Genomic DNA, 17,100 nt, shown 5'->3' with positions numbered 1-17,100 from the left:
GCTCCAACCCCCTCCCCACCTCCCCCCACCCTACACACACACACACACACACACACCCCTCCATCCCTCTCTTATCCTCCCTCTGTCGTTCTCAGCACTCTCTACTTCACTCGCTCCTACTCTCTCCTTCCAATCCACAGGGCCTGATTGCTCTCCAAACAGGCGGAAGCGGGGCGGGGTGGGGGTGGGGGGGCAGGGAGGGGGGGGGGGGGTGGTGGAGATGTGATTGGGGGATGATTTTGGGACATGATGGGCCTGGGAGGCAGGGGACACATGGTGCCTTCTTGACACTGTCAAGCTGAGTGAACGGAATGATCATGTAGGTTCCTGTTTATCAGTTGACCAGTCAGCGCTGCAGAAGTTGACTACTATAGTGGTCAGTGCTTTCACTCAGCATTGCTGATTGCATTATTTTGCCTATTTCCCATTCATGTGGGAAGGGTCGTTAGAGGTTCTCTAATTTGTGATTTTGCATATGCAAATCCATGTACAACTCTGCTACATGATATTTATCAGCATCCACACTATATCAGTTTATTTCACATGGAAAATTGCTAATATAATACTCTGGTGAAACAGTCATTATCAAAACTCTTTTGAAAAACTAATTTACTAAATAAATTATATTTGTACTATAAACTACATACAGTTGAATCTGATTCAGATTAACAAGCTCAAAGTCTCTCCTTATCTACATACAAATACTATAAAAAAAATAAGATATCTCATACAAAACATGAACTTGACTTGTTACTTAATAACATATGTCTTTTGAAGCTGTACAGTCAGATTAAGGCTAAAAAGGTCTCTGTTTTTCATAATTTTGTACGGTTTTCTAGGAATGTTATTATGAATATTTATCAACTGTGGTAAAATATTATGCAGCTGGGACATTTACTGTAATGGTAAGTGTTACCATTATCTCCAGCGTGCTCTCACACTACTGCATGCTCTGCTAAGAGGCTTAGTTTTTAAGCTGTCCCCTCTTTTTGCTCATATGACCCTGACTGTATATTTTCTACTCTCCTTTCGCCTTGCTCTCTGTTTCATACTGTGGCCCAGTCTGGTCCATTACCACAACTAAGCATCACACTGTATAAGGTCCCTGCACAGTGGCTGTGTTTGTACAAACCCTAGGGTCCGATTTAAACCCTTAAAGGTGTACTGTCGCACCAGTGTGACGGGAATGTTGGACAATTAACGCGCTAAAGAACACCTGGGTTCATTGAATTCAACATAGAATTTTAGAACCTTGAATTGTTGCGGAACAGAATCATATGTTAGAATGTTCAAAAACTCATACCCTTAAGGGTTAAACGGTGAGTGTCGTCATTTGATGGTAAACATTTCATGGTAAAAAGGTGTCAAAATCAGGAAAATGTTGTTGTGTGTTGTGTAGGTATAGAGATACAAATCAATTGAGTGAACATAATCATCTATCCTTTATAACTTGCTCGTGGGGAATTGCCTGTCAATCAAGGACAGGATGTCAACAGTTATGTGACGTTTGTGAGACGTTTGCGGTGTCACGTTCTATTCTGCCCCCCTACTTGCAGCAGCCTGACCTCCCCTTCTCCCATCCCTAGCTCGTCGCCCACATGAATTAAAAAATTGTGCGCTGTCAATCATGTGTTCTCCGCTCTAAGTTCCCACACAGGGATTGCTGTTGCTATGGCTATATTCCAGCTGAATCCAATGATGACACAGAGGTGGGGATTAAGGAGAATGGCAGGGAGATGTTTAGTCACATGACCCATTCAAAGACTGTAAGAAGCAGCCAGGGTAGGAGTGCATGTGAAGAATAAGAGGATCCATTCAAGGAGAAAATGTGAAAAAAGATTAAGAGTGACAGAGATAAAGACACACACACATACACACACACACAGGCATAAACATACAGAGAGATGGAGAGAGACTGTATCTATGAGATCAATGTCTCATTCTGCAGGGCATTATTTCAAATATATAGATTTAGTATGGTAAACTATATTAATACCCAGTTGTAGAATCCACTGCAGAAAATCTCATTGGTCGAGGCTGCAGCTGTCTGTCTGTCTATTCTTAGAAATGGCAATCATGTAAGTTAGTCATTTGACTGCCATGTATGTGGATCATTTGGTTTACCAACAAACCCACTCAGAATGAGCGAAAGGCAGAAAGTGAGTGAGTTACTGATAAAAATTGAGATAGGGAGGTCAGTAAGGACTTTTCCTCCTTAAACCTGACTTGCTAATGGTGATATGACACGCAAAAACATTTGGTGATGCAACATCTCTCCAGGCTAAATAATACTCAACCATGTGTGCAAAGTGTGTGTGTGTGTGTGTGTGTGTGTGACTTCAGCACACATGACAACCTTATTCATGGTATGTAAACTGGAACTAACTTGGGGATTTATTAGATAAGACATCTAAAGAGTAGTGTGCATAAAGAGCACAGATCATTCCTTTAAATAAGGCTGTACATTTAATTGTAAAGACAGGTCTAAGAATACAGCAATACATTTGAAGTGTCCATGGTTGTAAGATTATTATTAATACTACAACTACTACTATTATTATTATTATTATTATTATTATTATTATTATTATTATTATATAATTATATATATATATATTGTTGTAGCTATTAAATGCGTGACTTTTAGTTTATAAAATCCTACATCCAACGATGAAATGCTATCAAAACAATAGCGCTGAGATATGCTGAGCCTCTTCAGAGGGAGGTGTCACCCCTCCTCTTGCTTTCTCTATCTCTCGCTCTCCCGACTCTCTCACACACAGTTCTGTGTGAGTTTAGAATGACAGATTGCCTGACACAGAAAGACATTCAAAGGATTCCCTGACAGTGGCAGTTGAACAGCTCTGTTGATGCCAGGAATACTCATTACTTTCTCATCCGGGTCTTCTCGCTCCTCTTATGGTAGTATTTACTTTGCCCAGACCACGGAGCTAGAACTGGCTTTGAGGCGCTGAGTATGTATTATTGTGAGTGGTGAGGAGGAAGACGGTACGTCGGATTTCACGCAGCCTCATCTGGAACGCAGTAGTTTTGAGTGGAGAGAACTGTTCGTGTGAACGACAATAATTTTCCTCAAAGTTCATAGGTCTTTCACAGATGAATATTTAATGGCTTCGGAATGGAGATAGCCTTGGTGAGTTTTGAAAACGGCGGCGCAAAAGGGAGCGGTGGAAATGCCGGCGAAGTCTGCCAAAACGCGCTGGATCATCCCCAACCAGGCTTTATCCAGACAGGGTTCACTGAGGGCTACAAGGAGTCAAACACGTTGGGCAGTCCACCTCTAAGCACTAAGTGGAAAATTAACGACATGAACAACACTTTTGGCTGCAACGAAAATGCCATGGATGCGCTGTTGCGCGCCGACCATAGTCCGCATCTGTTTGATGAGGACATGTTGGACATGGACATGGACAACGATAGCAATGAGAGGGTGTTTATAAACATTGCCGGACTACGGTACGAAACACAGTTGGGCACCTTAAATCAGTTCCCAGATACTTTGCTGGGGGATCCTAATAAGAGAATTAAATACTTCGATCCACTTCGGAACGAGTACTTCTTTGACCGCAACAGGCCGAGTTTCGATGGGATTCTATATTTCTATCAGTCGGGGGGGAAGATTCGGCGACCCGTCAATGTGTCCATCGACGTCTTTGCCGATGAGATTCGCTTTTATCAACTGGGGGAGGAGGCACTGGAGCGTTTCCGTGAGGACGAGGGCTACATCAAAGAGGAGGAGAAACCCTTGCCACAAAATGAATTTCAGAAACAGGTATGGCTCATCTTTGAGTACCCCGAGAGTTCTAGCCCTGCACGAGGGATTGCAATTGTGTCTGTGATTGTCATCACAATATCGATCATAACGTTTTGCTTGGAGACGTTACCAGAGTTCCGAGATGAGAGAGAACTGCCAGTCACTGTCAGAGGGGACAACAGCACGGCCGCCCGGCCGTCGCTCACCTTCACAGACCCCTTTTTCATCATAGAAACCACCTGTGTGATATGGTTCACGTTTGAGCTTATAGTGCGCTTTTTCGCCTGTCCAAGCAAGGCGGAGTTCTCTAAGACCGTCATGAACATTATTGATATTATGTCCATAATGCCTTACTTCATCACAGTAGGCACTGAGCTGGCCGAGCAACAGAACGGCGAAGAGCACCAAAACGGTCAGCCATCCATGTCTCTGGCCATTTTGAGAGTCATAAGGCTGGTGCGAGTGTTTCGAATATTCAAACTCTCTCGCCACTCCAAGGGCCTTCAGATTCTGGGCCAGACTTTAAAGGCCAGCATGCGCGAGCTGGGCCTCTTAATCTTCTTTCTCTTCATAGGAGTTATCTTGTTCTCGAGCGCCGTGTTCTTCGCAGAGGCGGACGAGCCGGAGTCTCACTTCTCCAGTATCCCCGATGCCTTCTGGTGGGCGGTTGTGACTATGACCACAGTAGGCTACGGGGACATGAGACCCGTGACGGTGGGGGGTAAAATTGTGGGCTCTCTCTGTGCCATCGCTGGCGTGTTGACCATCGCTTTGCCGGTGCCTGTCATCGTGTCCAACTTTAACTATTTTTACCACCGAGAAACCGATCAGGATCAAGCATCACTCAAAGATGACAATACCGCCGGCAGCGGCCAGAGTCCAAACGATGAAATGAAACGCAGTGGCAGCAGGTCATCTCTGAAGTCAACAGGAGATGTGGAGAACAACGACGAAACAAACACGCCTGTGGAGAAAACTAACATCAAAGCTAACAGCAGCATGGACATCAAGAAATCCCTTTACGCATTTTGTCTGGACACGAGGGAAACAGACTTGTAGACCCTCAGTGTCGGGCTCGGTGTCCACCCGTAGATGGTGGCATCATGGTACTGTGAAAGTCACTCAGTCCTTGAAAAAAAAAAAAAACTCATTTGTGTGTTCAAAGGCTTTTGCACAATGTTAGAATCAACACGATATTGTGATTCAGGAAAGTTTTGCTACCCTGTTACTTAAGCACAGCACATACTTTTTCTAATTTGAAGAGCACATTTATTAAAATCCCGCTGATTTTACCTAGCGCTGATTGAATCAAATGGACGTAGGCTAGTAATTATGTTGCACATTACACATCATAGGCCTAAATGCTACATGTCATCACAGGAAAAAGCGGGATGGTCAGGCTAATGGATAGGGTGTGTGAATGGATAGTTGTCTAGATGAAAAAAAAGTTGAATAGTTTACAGCATTGGGTTGATAGTTGCATTTGACAGATTTGTTTTGTTGGCCTTAAATTAACTACTATACCAACAAATCATGTCGACCTTGAAATGAGTGAATTATATAGGCCTACATGTTGGAAAACTTGCATAATGGGCATTTCGATTTTATTAATGTATCATTTATGTAAATCAGGCTACTGGAAATCACGCAACAAACACATTTCAGAACATGTACATATTTTTGAAGTCATATATCAAGCTGGTGATTCTAACTATAACCTGAAATATGAGCACACTTTATATATAAGAAACATCAACAATATACGTGGTTCGTGAATAGCCTGAACGTCTACCCTTACATGGATTCTTTCTTTATTTCATAAAGAACTGATTTATATTCTTGATATTAGTCTACATAAAGGTGTTGCGTTTTTTCAGGGGACTTTTTTTTTTTTTAAAACGGACCTAAACAGAAAAAAAAACATTGTCAAGAAATATGAAAATGACTCAATGGCAGCCTTGTTTTCACAAGAGCATTCTGGAGTGAACGCTGTGTGATGAGAATGCCCTATTGACACACAGAGAGATACGTACAAAATATACTGTTCACGGGAGGATCTTACCAAACGAAGGATGCATAGAGAGTAAAATCATCCAAAGTGAAAGAACTCATCACAGCAAGACCCTTCACGCAAATAAAAGGTTAGTGCACAGCAAGCTTTTTAACCTGTTGCATGTCTGTTAATTATTCATGTCCTATTTTAAAAAACACAGCGAATGGACGCATCTACGGTCTTGTTTGATTATGCAGGTAATGAAGTCAAGATCATCCTCCCCTACATTTTGGTGTGGCGAATTTGCATATATCATGAACTTTTTGATTATTTATTTGATTTGGTAGGTGTTGAAACCATAATTATACTTCCACAAACGACTTATTTTAGTTTGAAAGAGAGAAACTTAACTCGGTAGAAAGTGTCAGGATCTGTCCACTTTTGTTCGCGGGAACATTTCTATATGGGGAGCTGTCCTTTCAGGACCACGCGGCTCCTAGTCAAAGGACACTGACTCGGGTTAAAAGGCTGACTTTGTAAACGCAACAGCAACGCATCCTGTTTTCCGATGACCTTGCAATGCAACTCCTTCACATTTCCGACGAGGCACTGGACAAAAATGGATCCATATGCATATCAGATTAATTGTCATTATCATATTACAATTCACATGCATAACGTTATGGAAGAAAACCGCAGGCGTGATCATAATCGATTGGAAGTTGTCTGTTTACAATCCACAGTTGGTAACACAAAGCAATCATGGGGTTGGCAAAAGAGCATCGTTAGGGCAGGCTGTATATCGCACTACACCCCAGAATGTCCCTGGAGGCCATAGGAAAAGTGCCAGCAGGTGCTAGGTGCCGGAGCCAGGGGCAGAGCAGGGGGGCTGAGCTTCTTGGTAGCTCGCTCGCATGGCTGCACAGTGGAAACGGATCGTCTTACATAGAAGATTAGATGAGGCTATAGTTATCAGAACCTGAGACACAATGCGTTAGGCATGTGAATGGGTGTGCCAGACCAAGAAAGAGTGAGAGGGCTGGATGTTAATATGTGTTTGATGTGTGGATGTACTTTCCATGTGTGTGTGTGTGTGTGTGTGTGTGAGTGTGGTGATAGGGAATGGGACTGCTATGTTAAAGTAAACGTGGGCATTGGTGTTGTGCACCTAGGTGGAGATGTAATTAAACTAATACATGTTATTCTAACGTGAAACCCAATGATCAAAACCCATCATGTAGCTACTCCACACTGTTTCCTCACTGGCCCCAGCCATCTCTATCCCAGGGTTCCCCTCTGAGCCTAAAAGCCTCTGCGCTTCCAGAACTATTAACTAGCTGCACGCAGGCGTGTTAAGGCAAGTGTGCTTCCTCCTGTGACATGCTCCTTGACGTCGGTGTCCACTCGCGTCCCCTTTGCACACCCCCCCCCCACTCCTCTACCAGCCTCCGCCGTGTCACTTTGAGTCAGGCAGGCCGTGGCAATGAGGCCAGCCTTCTGTGAGCAGCAGCAGCGGCAGCAGGCCATTTGAAGCCCAGTGCCACTGCCACTCACATAGAGGCTCCGTGGAGAGCCCACACAGCCTTTTAAAGGCGCTCCACTAGTTCAGAGTGCAGTATTTGTGGAACACAACATTGAACAGAGCACACAGGATTTGTCCCTTGTGTGATCACAGTAAGACTCTAGATTGTTTGCAGTTGAGGTGGTGTCTATATAGGGCACCTTGCGAAAGCTTGCAAGATATTAAACCTTGACTGTAATACGATATCCTACATACATTTTTACTGTAACTGCATGATAGTTGTGGTGAGGTGTCAGATGTGGTAAAAGCTCTGTTCAACCGAAGGTAAACTGAATGCATGGTCTCAGTATAACTATACATATTACATCCTCACACTTAATGTAAGTAAGAAATGAGTGGATTAAAACATAACAATAATAATATATGCTGGTATTTAATTATGAGCAGAGGGTTTCTCCTGAAGGCCCAACTGAAATCATGAAGTCATTACGGAAACATCTCCTTGGGATAACTTATTTGAATAAGTTCAAAGTATGCTAACAGCAGACAAGACCGAACAGTAAGCATAGTTTTGTGCTGGAGTAGTTGTACATCTGTAGGGAATCAGTCAGTGAAGAGTTGGAGTCCAACAGAAAGGTCAATTGAGAGAGCGTCAGAAGGCTGACAAATGAATGGAAGGATGCCTCCAGTGTGCATTGCGTGGGGGTGTAGTTGGATGGTTTCATTTTGAAGGCTGGAATGTTGACATGGGTGTCCCATCTCCAGGAGTAGTAGTAGTAGTGTGTGTGTGTGTGTGTGTGTGTATAGGGGGGAGGGTGTTATCTTACAGTCGTCCCCTGCTGGCTGGGGAGGGGAGGACCCAGCTGTAAGGGTTGCAGACAGGTGCTCTGAATACTGGACAGCAGGTGCTTCACGCCTGCATGTGTGTGTGTGTGTGTGTGTGTGTGTGGCCTCTGGACTTGCCTTGGCTGCAAGGGTACCCATGTGTTTGTTCCTAGATGGGCGATGAGCTTATGAAGTTGGTGGGGGGTGGAGGATAGATGCACGTTTGTTCCAGCATGTTCCTAACCAGCTACTAATCCCCAAAATATGGCTGGCAGCAGGGCTTGTGCCATTTTTAGTGTCGGACTCCCAAGAGGTGAAAGGGTTGAAAAAACAGGTTTTGCAGGAGGTCAGTGTCCTGAGGTAGTGTGAGACACTGACGAAAAGGGAGGTTAGCGCATTGCGGTAGCTTCGGTGCTGAAAGTGTCCACTTTCCGCTTGACTGATCGAGGAGACCTAAATATTTTACAAATGTGCTCACAAAGGGGATATTACACATGTGCATTAGAGTTTGAAAACTGATTACGCAATTCAGACCCAATAGAAATAAAAAGAAGAAATGCACTAGGAGTACAAAGAGGCGTTTTTGGAAGATCTGTCTTCCAAATTCGCTTAAGACCAGCCTGTCATGGCATGGCAGTTGAAGTCCGGGTTTTGATGTGCAGGCGCTCAGTGGGGTTCAAAAAAGCCCATCTATTACTTGCCCACTGATGGGGCCAAAAAAAAGGCCCAATAATCCCCCCCATCAGTTTTAAAGGGCCAGAGTGATTGCCAACATAAGCAGGAGTCTTCTGCCAAGGTCATGGAGAACTGGCGCTGAGAGAATAAAGCAGTGGAATTCGAGTAGGGCAATATTGTGGTTGTCGTTCTGGCCAATGTGATAGACGTATCCTATTAATGTTCGCAGTTATTGGAGCACAATGGAGATGTTATTCCATACGGATGGTCGGAGAGTGATTATTATTATTTTTTTCCGAGCACGCTTTGCCTCGTGATGTTTTTTACCGTGTGATGTCTTTTCACACTCTTGGGATTATCTAGAGGGTTGGAACAGCGGGGAGGTGAGATAAAGAGTGTACAAGGGATCAAGGGCGAACACAAGGTCAACAATGATGGTAGCGAGAAAGAGATGGGGGATGCATCACACTCCGTGTCATCACAATGCCTGGGGATAAACCTCAGCCTAGTTTATTTTAAGTACCGTGACATCAAGAACATCATGGATATTACAATATTTCCATGATAGATGTTACTATCTAAATAAAATCTAAACAGCAAGGACACGTGAACAGAAAAAGAGACGGCAACAGCAAGAAAAATAATAAGACTCAGACCGAAAGAATGAACAATGAAACACAGAGAAGAGTCACTAATTAGTGCATGTTGGCTGACCTCAAGTACAGCACATCTGCTCAAACTAAGTTGACCTGAAGTTGCCTAAAGGCTCTCTCTATAACCAACAAGCAGCACCTATGGGTACTTCACCCTGTTATCTCAACAGCTCTCATTTTCTTTTTGATCTACCAATCTCTCTCTTTCTCTCTCTGACCTCCTGCAAGTTATCTAGCCAGCCAGCCAATGGACAGAACTACAGGTATATTTATTTGGACAGACTGCAGGTATATTTATTTGCTGTCGAACATTAGACAGCAAATATACTTGCAGTCTATCTATGAATAGTTCTGTTTATTGGCTACTTGGCTGGTGGCAAATAGCATCCTGAAAGAAGACACACTTACCCAATACACTTTTAGTTGTACGATTCGAAGAGTCTACTTGGACTATGTTAAGATTGTTTGGATCCAGATGGCTAGCTTTCTTTAAGGGCCATACACAGCAAATGTGTACCCTAGACAACACTCAGCACGAGTGGTCAGAGACTATTTATAGATAGCTCTATGGGTTAGAAGACTAACACTGTTGGTACCATAGAAACATAAATCTGGGAGGCTTTAAACACAATACTCGACTGTAATATTTCTAGAGGCACAGTGTATATATAGAGCAAAATACATGCCTCTTCAGAGGACAGTGTCAGTCTTTCTCCTTAGGTCACTGGTATTTACACGACAAAGTTTCCCTAAAAGTGCTTAGAGGGTGAGGTCAGACACATGGACATTTGGGATTGGAGATCTAAAGAGTAGCTGAACAAAGCACAATCCTTTTCTTTCATGGTCTTTCATTATTAGATCATGCAAAGTGCCCTTAAAAATTTCATCATGACAGCTGTTCTGATCATCCTTGAGATCTTGTCTGCCTCCACTAATGATGCCTTGTGTTGTGTAGCTTGTGACTTGTATGTTCACTCTAAATGTTGTGGTACATATTTCTATTAAGATCAGGAACATGGTTGTTTTTTTGTGTCAGGAGGCAGATGCTAATTACGTGACTATATGTGCCATATTTATCTCTGATTTGATTGGTCAGGTGAGATGTCATGTGACAGACCATCACACCTTTGCTTGTCTGTCTTCCTGCCTGATAATGAATCATTAATTTGCAAAGCTGATGCTCAGATAGCTCTTATATAATGAATAACTCATTAACCTTAGTTAAATTAAACGTATGTTTGATGTGGTACACATGTGTGTTTTGACAAAGAGCAGACAGCTGTTATTCTTTTAGTTGAACTTGAAGTGTAAACAGCTCAACTTAAATATACGTCAACCTGTGCTCTCTCACGTTCCTCTAATGAGTCCAGTATACTTTAGAGCTTGTCTGAGGAAAAGCTCGAGGGAATCCAGTTTTCAGTTTTACAGCCAAACTCACCTTGTTGTGGTTTTCTTTCCCTGAACTTTTGAACTTATGAATCCTCTCTCTCCCCATCCCTGCCGCGGACACGCTGATACCTAGAATCACAACATGAGAGAGAAATACAATTCCCAAAATGCTCGTCCTGCGACAATTGTCCTCATCAGCTTATGAATGGGGGGGGGGGCAAGAGGGGTAGACCATCACCAGCATCCTTTTTTCCCTGTATTTTTAATTTTTTTTTAAATGAAACATGACATGTATTCAAATGCCATCTGCTCCAAAGCTGCCACTTTATTTCTGGCCATGTGGTTGCACTGGCCTACTATTCAAAACATCCACAAGGGCTTAGGCAGCGACTCCTGGACCGCTCTTCGTAAAGCCGATGAATCTTGTCGGCCGTGGGGGGGGTTGTAGGTGGGGTAGGTGGAATGGAGACCTCGTCGGACGTTTCCCCCTTCAGCCCTGTCCGATCTGATCCATGTGCTTGTAGACCACCCCGACCTCCCTCCACCACCACCGCTGCCGTCGCCGTGGCGACTTGTTATCTGCTGAGCACGTCAATTAGGCAGATAAAAGTGGGATTTTCACTGATGCTGGGACTCCGGCCAATGGCCATAATTTCTGGCAAGGCGATGGGTGTGTGTGTGTGTGTGTGGGGATTCCTCTTTATCCTCTGCAGTCACAGAGAGTCACCGGCAGTGACCAAAACAGGGAGGTGGGTGTAAGGAGGGGAGGCTAAGCGGCCCACAGAATAACGCCACTAGGCAGGGGTGGGTCCTGAGCTACCCTGTCTGATTCTCCATCTTTTAACCCAGCTTTACTGGCAGGTTCAGTATGTGAGAAACTGATTTGTGGGGGAGAAGGCCTTACAGAATCTCAGAAAAGGCCTTACAGAATTTTAGAAAAGGCCTTACAGAATCTTTTTGTGTAGTCTTTATCTTTTAACACACCTTGAAAGCAGTAGCAAGGCCTTTGAATAGGGTTAGGATTAGTTTTGTACCCCCTCCTCCCCCCATTTTCATATATCTGGCAGTCATTGCTCCGTTGTGAGAAATCTTTCCAGCAGATCTGGGGTAGGTCTTTTCCTGAGACATCTCAGATGCAGCATGACAGGCCATGTAAGTGGCCACTAGGTTACATCTAAAGAAGGCAGAGGAAGAGGAGGAGGAGGAAGAGGGGAAGGTGTATTTGTGGTAGGCCAGCTTCACTGGTAAACTGCTCTGCCCTGGATTTTAGCTGAATTCAGGCCAGCAAGATATAAAACAGCTTAGAAATTGAGGTGACAAACGTTCAGGATGATTAAGTGAACAGTGAAGTTGACTTTGCGTGAACGACATTAAAAGTCTGTGGACAGTATTGTGCTTTCTGTATACAAAGAAACACAACACACTTGTGCACACATATGCAAAAGAGTATGAGGGATGAACACATGATTTGTATGGAAATCTGTCACATGACAGATCATCAGGAAGAAAAGAGTGAGGGCTCAGGATTAACTTGAATAAAGTGCTGAACGTAGGTTTCCAATGAGGAGTCAAATGTGAGCATCCATTTTGTGAAGCATGTGAGGTTTTTTTCCCCATCTTGGCATATGGCCGAACGAGAGACTGTCATTTCACATAAACCTCACCATGATAACTCTTCTACAATCTGTAAGAGACAACGGATCATGGAAATGTTCAGAGGACTATAACTGGGAAAAAATGTGCTGATTGTATTGTTTGACAAGTAGAGAGAACATTTTGACCTTGGCGTGCCTAAAAGTGCGTCTGTGTTAATGTGAGTTTGCACGTGAGGTGTTCATTGTTTTCCTTTCAGAAAAAAAGACATCTCTGGACAATAACAACAACAAAAACTCTCACTGGGTATCAATACCCATCAATACCCATTAGGCTGCAATTTGCATGCATTTAATAATAGTAAATAAATTAAACTCTGACTGACATTTGGCTATGCTAAGGCCAAAATCATGTAGCACCATGAGAGAGCAGTGGTCTGACCTGCTAAAGACCACATGCAGGTCCTCAGGGTTACACACAGAATAAATCTGAACTCACTTGGCCCAAGCTACCACTGCAGCAGCAGTACTTTTCCGGACAAATGGCCTGAACAGTACTCGACAGTGCCACACGACTACCAAACAAATGCATGAGCTGGAGAAATAAATAAGTCTTTTAACCAGTGTGCGCTGTTGTTTTTATAGTACATGCATGGCCGATGGTGGCATTTGGGCCAGAGGCGATGCTAAGCCCTCCCTCCTCGCCAAGACTCCCTCATTAAAATGGTCTAGCTAATCCTGTCAACAGACTTGTGCAGATTAACAAACTTCCCCATCACAGATACAAAAAATAACTAAATAAAAATAAATAAATAAATAAATAAATAACTTTAAAAGAAAAAAAAAAACTTCATTAACACTAATGGGCACCAAATGTAGAGGGTTTAATACTGTAATCAAGGAGGTGGAAGCATGGCTAATCAACTAATACTAATTGCAGGGATAGGATGCAGGGTCTGTCACAGTCAGTCGCAGGGGGTGGGGGGATTGCAATGCAAAAAAGATTAGGGGGAAGTCTCGTTAAGAGTGACAAAAAGATGTCACACTGCGCGTGTGACAGCTTGCAAGGGTTGATGATTAAATATTTAATTTATTGTTATAAACAACACACCCCAATCAACTGAGAAGTGAGCTACACTGCACATGTGTAAATAGTTATATTTTGTATATTACTAATCATAATAATGAACTCAACTACAGTGAATTCAGTGGTAAGACATATCTTGCAAAGACCTTGGGAAAATGCAGTGATTGTAAAAACATAACATCTTAGATGGTGAAGACTACATCTCTTTGTAGATTTGAGTTAGCACAAAGTGTTCCAAAAATTGTAATTTATTCTTGGAGCTAGAAGTGCGTAGAGAGTGCAGGCCTCTGCCTAAGCTAAATACCATATTTCACAATGTTAATGATTTTTTTTTTTTTTTTGCATCAACCCAGTGACTCATATCTATTCCAAATTGGATGGGTTCTTCCTTGGCCCACACTCTCTTGAATTTCCCCTTGGGGATCAATAAAGTATCTATCTATCTATCTATCTATCTATCTATCTATCTACTACACCCTTCCGCCGAAGTTTCATGAAAAAATCAGCCTGTAGTTATTCTGTAATCCTTCTGCCAAACCAACAAACAAACCATGATGGCAGAAGTATATGAAAAGGACATTGGCTCGTTGACGGAAGCCTGAGCCACAACTGTAGCTTTTTTGCTCCAGGTCAGGTTCACTTCTTCATCAAAGACTCCCCTAAATTGAATGCATCTTAGGTGTTGTCTTTGTTCTAATCTCTGTGGCTCTTCCCTCTTGCGTAAGCCTTAGTTTAAAAGGGACTCCTCTTGGTCAGGTGGCCAGGCTGTGGACGCCTTCTCTCTGACCTCTGTCTGTGGCCCCATTGGGGCTGGGAGCCACCAAAGCATGGCCCCTATTACGTAAGGACAGTCTCCACCGGCCCAAAGTTATTCCTCCCACTGCCTTTTAAAGAAAAGCTGAGGAACTTTTGAACTGAAGAAAAACCCACAGAATTCAAGTCAGTCTGTCCATGGACAGAACTCATGTTTGACCTTGACATTAGAGCTAGATAGAGAGAGAGTCTAAAAAGATAGTTAGTAAGATAGTTGAAGACATCTGGTTTGAAAAGAGGTCTTGTTCGCAAGGTCACTGCCGGTTTAGAGATGACTCTAAGCAAGTTTTGAGAGATTTGCCGAGCTGGGAGAGTATAAAATGTTTAAAAAAAAAAAAAAACACAAAAAAAAAATCAATCAAGTGTGTGGCATTGCACCACCTGCATTTGTAATATTCAGGATGAGAAGTAAGGTCAAAGTTCCCATTTAAGCTTATGTAACAAACAACTAACAGCCACACTCACACTAAGGGAATGAGGGAGATTGGAGGAACATGAATCTCAGGATTCGTGAACGACTGAGGGGCCTACACATCACCATACTCCATGGGCTGTATGCGCTCTATAGGGGTAAGTGCGATAATAATAACAGATGCCAGCCTGTGTTCACAGACTTTTCAGCTGTGTGACGAGTCTGCCGTCTCTTACTGAGATGGCATGTGAAGGCTGAGAGAGAGAGAGAGAGACAGAGACAGAGAGAGAGTGATAGGGCTCTGGAATACGCCTAAGCTCCAGGATGCCTTAACAGTGACTAATGCATGCAGTGACTGCAGCCTGGGATGCTTGGAACAACACGAGACAGCTTGTTAGTCACTGACGTCAATGTCAGAATGACTGCAGAAGAAAGTCACAGCCTCGGCCTCAACTTGCTGTGCATGCGCCGAGTGGGGTTGAGGGTTGGGGGAGCTGGGGGCACTCGGTGCAGCTTGCTGAGGCTTTTTTTCTTTGGTCCCATTTACATTTAAGGACTCGGACAGCACGTGCCATCCTTCAGGAGCGAATAACTGAAATGAACATAAAGGCAGACGGGATTTAATGTGAATTAAGGAAGAGCACATTGCACAGATTATATATATATATATATATATATATACACAGAGTATGCATACCGGTATATGCAGAGTATATTATAACTATATTATAACTCTAAAGAATGTCATTACATTTACCAATGAATGTCTTTGATTCCCTTGAGTACTGTCACAGCTCTGAAATGGTGGCACATCTATTTTGGTGAGGTGCGCTTGACAGCAGGACTGACACTTGTCCACAGTTAACACTGTGTGGGTGATGTCACCCACGCACATAAAAGGCACACATGCGCACACACACACACACACACACACACACACACACACACAGGATTGTGTGCATCCTCTCCGTTTAAAACTGTGTGGTCAGTGCTGGGTATGGAGCACTGACATGAGAATGTGGTGTGTGAGAGATGCATGTGAGACTTCTCTCAGGACTGTTACAATGGAGTGCGTGCATGTGTGTGTGTGTTTGTGTGTATGTGCGTGTGTGTTTGTGTGTGTGTGTGTGTGTGTGCGAGAGAGAGAGAGAGAGAGAGAGAGAGAGAGAGAGAGAGAGAGAGAGAGGGAAGTGGTGATCTGCTGGGAGTGCCGCCCCACTCCCGTGCTGAGTCACACACTTCATCTCGTCCCCTCCAAACATCCCTCTGTTCCACCACTGAGGCACAGCCATCCACTCTGCACACACAACTAAACAAACATGTACCTTACTGGGGCGAGAGTACGGTGGCCCAGACAAATCAACCAAACGCAAAAGCCACAACACAAACACAAAAGCCACAACATAAACGCAAAAGCCACAACATGAACGCATTGCACCCAGGCATACACACCTACAGTACGTATGCATTCTACCCAGGCATACACACCTACAGTACGTATGCATTCTACCCAGGCATACACACCTACAGTACGTATGCATTCTACCCAGGCATACACACCTACGTATGGGCCTTCCATGTGATCTGTGGCTAGAACTCCATGTAAGCATTCTAACCATGCGTGCACTGCACACCTACGTATGTACCTGCCATGTGATGCAAGTGCTACTTCACTTCTGCCCATGCAAAAGCTGAAGCGTGTGTGTGCCTTATGTGTGTTGTGAGTGTTCCTACACTTTGGCAAAGGCAAAGGCTCAATATCAAAGAGCATTATGGGGTTTTGGCTGGTGGTTTGACAGTACAGCTCAAAGGGGTCAAGTGAAAATGACAGAACGTGTCAAATGTCATAACCATAAATTAGCCTATTTACTTAATCAATTAATCCCAATCATGTTGGGGTAGTGTGGAACATTCAGGCCTCTGAGCATGACAGGGATGTGTGTGTGTGTGTGTGTGTGTGTGTGTGTGTGTGTGCATGGGGGGGAGGGGGGTTACTAAATTAATATATTCAAAACCCTTGGGCAAGGGTACAACTGTTAAGGCAGCGATTTCAGGATGTGGTGACGGTCTAAAAACATGTCCCGTTCCGTTGTGTTGGATGTGAAAAAAAATTGCAGTGTATGAACTCATCACAACTGAGGCTGGAGGGAGAGAAAAATGATTCAATTTATTAAGGTCAGCTGAATGCACAAGAGATTAGAGAAGGATTTTTGACAAGTGACACTAAAAATGACTCCTTAGAAAAAAAATCAAAAGACAATTTGGATGTTTTCTATGTCATACCAGAGGCCTCTAAGAAGGGAGGAGGAGTGGGATGCTACACTAACGCTAGCATTCCAGGGTATTTACACAGCTATGGCAGAT

General features: G+C 43.5%; 1 protein-coding gene across 1 annotated transcript in view; it reads left to right on the top strand.

Annotated features, from left to right (window-relative positions):
- Positions 1-2,660: 2,660 nt before the first annotated feature.
- The window catches only part of LOC125310906 (potassium voltage-gated channel subfamily A member 1), a 36,129-nt gene continuing 21,689 nt past the window's right edge, over positions 2,661-17,100 (top strand). The window contains exon 1 of the mRNA XM_048268697.1: positions 2,661-5,916. Within this exon, the coding sequence (XP_048124654.1) occupies positions 3,140-4,834 (1,695 nt within the window). The 5' untranslated portion in view covers positions 2,661-3,139 and the 3' untranslated portion in view covers positions 4,835-5,916. The remainder of the gene's footprint in view (positions 5,917-17,100) is intronic.

The sequence above is a fragment of the Alosa alosa genome, chromosome 17 (assembly GCF_017589495.1).
Source record: "Alosa alosa isolate M-15738 ecotype Scorff River chromosome 17, AALO_Geno_1.1, whole genome shotgun sequence".
Lineage (NCBI taxonomy): Eukaryota > Metazoa > Chordata > Actinopteri > Clupeiformes > Clupeidae > Alosa > Alosa alosa.
Note: the sequence above shows the minus strand (reverse complement) of the source record. Positions and strands in the feature narration are given on the sequence as shown.